Source organism: Peromyscus eremicus, chromosome 4, assembly GCF_949786415.1.
Source record: "Peromyscus eremicus chromosome 4, PerEre_H2_v1, whole genome shotgun sequence".
In the NCBI taxonomy this organism is placed as follows: Eukaryota; Metazoa; Chordata; class Mammalia; order Rodentia; family Cricetidae; genus Peromyscus; species Peromyscus eremicus.
In genome coordinates this window covers 92,953,126-92,960,409 of record NC_081419.1, presented here as the reverse complement: position 1 = coordinate 92,960,409, position 7,284 = coordinate 92,953,126, and the positions used below count along the sequence as shown (strand labels likewise).

General features: G+C 47.4%; 1 protein-coding gene across 1 annotated transcript; it reads right to left on the bottom strand.

Annotated features, from left to right (window-relative positions):
* Positions 1–2,455: 2,455 nt before the first annotated feature.
* Rpusd2 (RNA pseudouridine synthase domain containing 2) lies at positions 2,456–6,888 on the bottom strand. Its single transcript, XM_059261150.1, has 3 exons — positions 6,009–6,888; positions 4,227–4,523; positions 2,456–3,376 (listed from the first exon to the last, which is right to left on the bottom strand). Exons 1-3 carry the CDS (start codon positions 6,633–6,635, stop codon positions 2,654–2,656), a joined length of 1,647 nt encoding a protein of 548 aa, XP_059117133.1. The 5' UTR covers positions 6,636–6,888; the 3' UTR covers positions 2,456–2,653.
* Between the last annotated feature and the right edge of the window lie 396 nt (positions 6,889–7,284).

Here is a 7,284-nt window from a genome sequence, read left to right as displayed (position 1 = left end):
GGGCTATGTAACAAGATCCTCTCAAGAAAAATAAAGAGAAAGAAGAGAGAGAGAGGGAAAGGAAGGATGGAGGCAGGGAAGAAAGGAGAGGGAAGGGAGAGAGAAAAACCCAAACTTCAAGACTTGCAAAAATTGGTTTTGTGTGGTTTGTGTTATTTTCTTGTTTGAGACAGGGGTCTCAGTATGTAGACCAGGCTGGACTAGATCTCAAAGAGATCCTTTAATCCCAAATGCTAGGTCCAAAGGTGTTCTCCACACTACCCAGTAAAGACTGGTTTTGAGTGGTAGGTAGGTAGGAGTGAGCGTGGTCTCTTCCTTACCATTAGGAAGAGGTGTGGTCCTACAGGAAACTGCCTCAAGAGTGAATCCAGGCATTCTCTGGACTGCAACACTTGAACCACACATTCTCTGGGACTGCAACACTTGAACCACATTTTTCTTGCTCAAATAATGAAATGTTTTGTTTTGTTTTTTGAGACAGGGCTTCTCTGTGTAGCTTTGGCGCCTTTCCTAGAACTCTCTCTGTAGACCAGGCTGGCCTCGAACTCACAGAGATCTGCCTGCCTCTGCCTCCCCAGTGCTGAGATTAAAGGCGTGCACCACCACTGCCCGGCTCAAATAATGAAATGTTTGCAAGAAAAAATTAACAGGAATAATTATATCATTTGTATTTTAATTGAATTACTGAAGTGTTTTTAAGAATCTTATGACTCAGAGTTGGGGCTTTAGCTCAGTGGTAGAGCGCTTGCCTAGCAAGCGCAAGGCCCTGGGTTCGGTCCTCAGCTCAAAAAAAAAAAAAAAAAAAAAAAAGAATCTTATGACTCAAGATATCTCAAGATGTGTCACTGAGCGTGAGAACTTGAGTCCCAGGCTTGTATATGTGTATGGCAGTTTGTGCACACACACACACACACACACACACACACACTTACACACACACATGCAGCTTAAGAAAAAGAAAGACATTACCCAATTCTTTTGATGTGGCTAATAGTTGACAAAATGTGGCTTTGAAAACCCGAACAGGCTTCACGTGAAGAGAGTTAATGGGTTTGGAGTGGAAGGGCAGAGTCATAGTCATGCATAAGGCTCATTTGTGGAAGGCAGGGGTGCTGGGCAGAGTGAGTGCCGTGGTGCTAACAGTCCTGACTCCAGTGAGCATGCCATTCTAAGACCTGGTCGTTTCCTTAAGCTGCACGCTTCTGTCCTTGTTGTTATTTTGAGACACAGTCTCACTATGTGGCCCTGGCAGAGGCCAGAGAGGAGATGAGCTCCCTGATGCTGGAGTTTCAGGGGGTCGTGAACCACTCTAAGAGCAGTGAGTGCTCTTAACATGGAACCATCTCTCCCGCCAGCCTTGTCTGGCTTTTTCTTTTCGTTTTCTTTTTTTCTGTTTTTGGTGTTAACCAGAACCCTTTTGTACACTTTTAAATTGGGCTATTAATTCTTTTGTTGTTGAGAAAAGATCTCATGTCCAGAATTAATAATAATAAAGAATACAACAACAAAAAGACTAAACTCCACTGTGAGCTATTATTTCACACTCACTAGGAGAGAAATATTATGGTAAGTTAATACACAGGTTGGGGCTGGAGAGATGGCTCAGAGGTTAAGAGCACTGGCTGCTCTTCCAGAGGTCCCAGGTTCAATTCCCAGCACCCACATGCAGCTCACAACTGCCTGTAACTCCGGTTCCAGGGAATCCGAAACCCTCACACAAAGTATATACAGGCAAAACACCAGTGCACATTCTGGAGAGATGGCCCAGTGGTTAAGAGCACTGACTGCTCTCCCAGAAGACCTGGGCTCCAAGTCCTAGTACCCACATGGCAGCTCACAACTGTCTGTGATTCCAAGATCTGACACCCTCACACAGTCATATGTGCAGCAAAACACCAATGCAAATAAAATAAAAATAAATTATAAAAATAAGTAAATAAATAAGCCTTTAAAAAAAAAAAAGACAGTGATTATGGGTCCATTTATGTGAAATGCCTAGAACACACAATCTCTAAAGAACAGATTAACTCTACCAGAAGTTGAGGGAGGAGAAAAGGGAATGATTGTTTAGCAGGTACAGATTTCTTTTAGGGGTGAGAAAACATTTTGAAATCATGAGAGAAGGTTGCTCAAGTTTGTGGACATAATAAATGCCAATAAAGTGTATATCTTAAACTGGCTAATTTTATGCTATGTGAATTTTACCTGAATTTTTAAAAAAGCAAGGCATGGTGCTTCATGCCTGTGTTCCCACTTGGGAGGCAGAGGTAGGATTCACGGTTCAAGAGCAGCCTAGGCTACAAAGAGAAACTCAAAAGTCCTAGGGGACCAGGAATGGAGTTTAGCTGTAGAGCACTTGCCTTTCTTGTGAATGAACCCACATTCCATCCTAAGCACTGAGGGAGGCGGGGAGGAGTTGTCAGAAAACCAGTAAAAACAGATATGCAAGGTGCTGGAAAAAAAATGATATATTTACAGTCCTGTAAGTCCCCAAATGAACTAAAAGGAAGGAGGTAGCAAGTACAAGCAGGTTCCTTTACAGTGAAACCTCACTCTTCCCCAAACCCTGAGTATCAACCAATGGGATCAGTCCCTGCCCCAAGGCCCATCCTTGTTTCAACCCAAGAAGCCATTCTCCCACTGGCCACATCCCTCAGTCCTCCTGCCAGTCATCCTGGGCCCAGACTGGCATGGGTGAGACATACTCGAAGTCTGGCCCTTTATAGCGGAGGGCATGCAGGAACATCACAAGATCTTGGGGCAAGGGATCCTGTCGCAACACCCGGCACTCTGCACAGAGTGGGTCTGTCTCTTGATTCGTTACATCTGCTTTAGCTGTCTTCTCTGGTGTGTCCAGATCCTGAGAGCCTGCCTCAGCTACTCCATCTCTCTTCTGGGCTACTGTAGCCAACTCTTCCAGGCTGCCCTTGGCCAACTCTGAAGAGGGGGCAGTGGAGTCCATGAGTCCTGAGGCCAGGTCACCCTCACAGAGATCTAGCACATTCAGGCTTTCTTTGGCCTGATGTTCTGCAACCAGGTCCCGGAGAAGTTCCTCATCTGTCTTTGGAATGTGGCCACCCTGGCCTCGAGAAGGACCCCAGGCAGCTGAATTGTAGATGGGGTCATTGAGGATGGGATGGCCCAGGAACTGGAGGTGGACTCGGATCTGGTGAGTACGGCCTGTAAGTGGTCGGCACTGTACCACACTAGAGTGGCCATTGTAGCTCAGTCTCTGGAACACAGTCTCACAGGGCTTGCCCCGGGGATCTACACGGCACACTCCTACCTTGTAAGACACCACTAAGATGGGTTCCTTGCAAGTTACCTCCTTGTCAGGGAACTCCCCTTCAACTCGGCATACGTACTCCTTCTCCAGCTACAAAGGAGGAAAAGGGGAAAAGTCAGTCCAAAGCCAAACTGCAGAGTCTAAACCCTCTATAGGATGCACCAGTGCATCTGAGAGAAGAAGATTCAAACCCCAGTGCTAGCTTTGTCAGTTTCTCCATCCTGGGTAAGTCAGTTAAGCTCTGCACATCCCCACACCTCATCTAGGAACAGGAACTCGGGCTGGAGAGATAGCTCTGCAGTTAACATCACTTGCTGCCCTTGCAGAAGACCTGGGCTCAGTTCCCTGCATCTCTATAGTTGTTCAAAACCATCCCTAATTCCAGTTCCAGGGGATCTGTCCCGCCTCTGACCTCTGCAGGCACCATGCACACATGTGGTACACAGAAACACACACAGGCAAAACACTCATATAAAATAAAAGAATACATCTAATAATATATATATATAATCAGAAAACATTTATCTCATAGCGCTGCTATTAGCATTTAGTAAATTGGACTCTAATGTGCTGGGGATTAAGTCTGGCATGTGCTCAATAAATGCATTATGATCCAGATGCAGAATTCCAAGTCTCCAGATCATAACAACTACCAGCCAATGCTCTTACACCTCTCCAGCTTTATCCAGTCTTCCTCCTAAGCAAGCCGCCTCAGAATCTTAAAAATGTTTAGTGATTTCTGAACAGCAAACTACCATGAAGCAGTACAGCCATCTCCAAAGACCTTCGGAAACATACAGGGCAAGCTGTCTTTCGGTGCTGAGCCTCCTCAAAGTAGGAAGGATGTAGACACCCCAATCTAGGATTCCATGACCCCTGTCTAACACAAAGCACGAGGGAGCCCAGGAAGCAGTCTCCAGCAGACAAAGGCCTGGCTCACCTGCCGGTCCCGAACTTGCTCATGGATCTTCTCCGAGACTGCAACCGTCTTGGCAAACATGAGCACTCCTGAGGTGAGGCGATCGAGCCGATGCAGCGGGTGCAGCTCCTTCAGCTGGTGCTCCTTGCCTAGGATGAAGATGACCGTGTTGTGTCGGAAACGGCCACAGGGGTGGACAGGAATGGAGGACGGCTTGTCTATAACAACCACGTCTTCGTTCTCAGCTAGCAGGCGAATAGGCTCTGCTGTGACTGGTGGTTCATGTCTGTGCACCGTGTTCCGCAGGAAGTCGTTGTCCTGTCAAAAACACAGGTAGCCGGTCAGCCTGGGGCAGCAGCCTCTAGACAGCCAGCTCCCTCAGCTCCTCATTGACATGGAGGAATGGTCACAGCAAAGCCTTAAGCACAGAAAGAAGTGGCTGTCGTGTGATGTCATTTTGTAAAAATACACACAGGCACACACCTAGTGTTGAAAACTACGCAGGTGTTTGAATACCTTGGTGGTGAGATTGTGAGTGTTTTCTGGTTTTGCTTCTTTGTGTAATCTTTACAGTAAAGTTGTATTTTAAAAATTCTTTACTACATTTATTCATGTGTGTGCATGTATAAAGGCACATGCAGAGGCGAGAGGTTGTGAGTCTTAGTGGCAAGGACCTTTACCTGTTGAGCCATCAACCATCCTGATACAAATATACTTTGAAAGCAAATGTATACTTTGAAAGCAAATGTCTTTTAAATAGGGGGGAAACCTCTATTCGTTACCAGTTATAACCTTCAACAAACAACACCAAGCCGTGAGTCCGGAGCTCCAGGCTCTACATCTAGATTGGACACAAACTCACCACATATTCTTGGGCAAGTCATTTTACCCGCTCTGGGCCTCAGTTTTCTTACCTGTAAATGTGAGAGTTACGGCAGACCTGTGGTTTTCAAAATCAGTATGAGAGGTTATTGCCAAATCCTGAAATTACCCTTTTCTCCTTATAATCACGGTGAGCCAGTATAATCACAGGTGTCTCATGGAATTAAAAAGAAAAAAAAAAAAAAAAGCCAAAGCACCTGGCTAGTATCTATCCCTGAATTCCTAATTCTCTAACACCAGGATCCATGACAAATACTTCAGGCATTAATATGATCACACACTTCGAAAATTGCACTGTTGCCTTTCTTCCCTGTTAGAGCGCACAACATGCTTAACTTTGTGCCTGATACAGTTAAGAACACGAGTGAGGCCGGGCGGTGGTGGCGCACGCCTTTAATCCCAGCACTCGGGAGGCAGAGCCAGGCGGATCTCTGTGAGTTCGAGGCCAGCCTGGGCTACCAAGTGAGTTCCAGGAAAGGCGCAAAGCTACACAGAGAAACCCTGTCTCGAAAAACCAAAAAAAAAAAAAAAAAAAAAAAAAAGAACACGAGTGAGGTATCTACTATTATTATTTGTACAGAGATCTATCATGCAGGGTGGAAAGTAGGCAGCCCCCTTGACAAAAGGCAGATAAAAGAGGAACATGAGAACTTCCATTCCTGGTTCTTTAAAAAAAAAGCAAACAAAACCAAAAACGCCTTGCTGGGGAAGGATGAACAGGTTGAGTTTTAGAGCACGGAAAGGCTTGTCTACTTGGGGATGTGGGAAGCGGAAACTAAACGAGTCCCAAGGGAAAACGAGATTGTTTCTGAATCACCATCGTTGTACGCCGGCATTTATAAGCAACAATAACAATAACAACAACAAAACCTCTCCTCCTTTTCCCAAAGCCTGATTCTGGCCAGCCCCATCGGACACCACCTTGAGCACGATGCTGAGGTCCTGAACTGGTTCCTCGTTGAGATGCAGGCGTCCCGCCCGGACTGCAGCCTCGTAGTACGCCAGTGGCTGGGATCGGAACTCGGTGCTGAAGACGTGCAACAAGCTGCGGCCCACCCAGCGACCTTTACAGTAGGTCTGGAAGTCAAAGTAATAGGGCCGCACCTTGCGCAGGCCGCCCTCGAAGTAGTAGGTGGTCTCTGCAAAGTGCTCATCGCCAAAGCTGACCCCAGTCCGCCGTTTCTTCGGGGGCGGCACGACCCGTTCCCCGGCGGCGCCTCGCCGCTTCTTCCTCTTGCCTGAGTTGGCGACTGGAGCTGGGACCTGTTCCCCCGCCGCCGGCGGCTCCAGGCCCTCGGGGAGCGGCTCTCCGCCCCCGTCACCACCGGAGTCTCCATTTTGCTGACCCAGAGCCTTCAACTCGCCCGCTGCCTCGGCCTGGGTACAGAGCGCCTCGGCCATCGCCTCCCTACAGCCACCCCAAGTCCTGGCAAAGCTGTGGGACCAGAGCGCCAGCCGCCACTGCAGAAGGATTCGGAGGCAGACGGGAACACCCCGCCACATGACAGCGAGGCCAACTGCCCCAGGGTCGCAATCTGATGGCGTCATGTGAAAGCAACCAATCAGAGAGACCCATTACGGAGGTTTGCAAGAAGGAGTGAGTTGACTTAGCAGAGTTACGTGTCTGAGGATGTCTTCCCCCAGAGTGGCTTATGAAGGAAAAAATGAGCGTACACAGACTCCCGTCATCAAAAAGATCAGAGGTTATTTCCTAAAGGAAGTCTTCGGGAGGGCTCCACGTAAAAGCGTTGGATGGAGATGATGGTACACATTCCATATAGATATGCTCTACTTCCCCGGGTCTGTAAAACAGTTAAAAGTTTACTTTAAAAGAAGCAGAGCGGGCAAGGCAGCGCACACACACCTGTAGTCTCCGTGCTCAGGAGGTAGAGGCAGAAGTATCATTAGTTTCAGTTCTAGGGTTACCCAAGAGCCTGTCTCAAAATAAAAACAAACAACCACATAATAATAATTATTGTTGTTGCCGGGCAGTGGTGGTGCACGCCTTTAAACCCAACTCTTGGGAGGCACAGGCAGGCGGATCTCTGTGAGTTCGAGGCCAGCCTGGTCTACAGAGTGAGTTTCAGAATAGCCAAGACTGTTACATAGAGAAACCCTGTCTCAAAAAAACAAAAACAAATGAATAAAAAGAAAACAAACAAAAAGCAAACAGGCAGGACACAGTGGACCAGTCAGA

What these genes read in the sequence shown, in the direction of transcription:
- Rpusd2 (XM_059261150.1), bottom strand. Translation starts at nt 6,635, where the DNA reads ATGACGCCATCAGATTGCGACCCTGGGGCAGTTGGCCTCGCTGTCATG. An exon ending in ACCTCAGCATCGTGCTCAAG is followed by an intron (nt 4,524 to 6,008) that starts GTGGTGTCCGAT and finishes TGTTTTTGACAG; the next exon opens with GACAACGACTTCCTGCGGAA. An exon ending in AGCAAGTTCGGGACCGGCAG is followed by an intron (nt 3,377 to 4,226) that starts GTGAGCCAGGCC and finishes CCTCCTTTGTAG; the next exon opens with CTGGAGAAGGAGTACGTATG.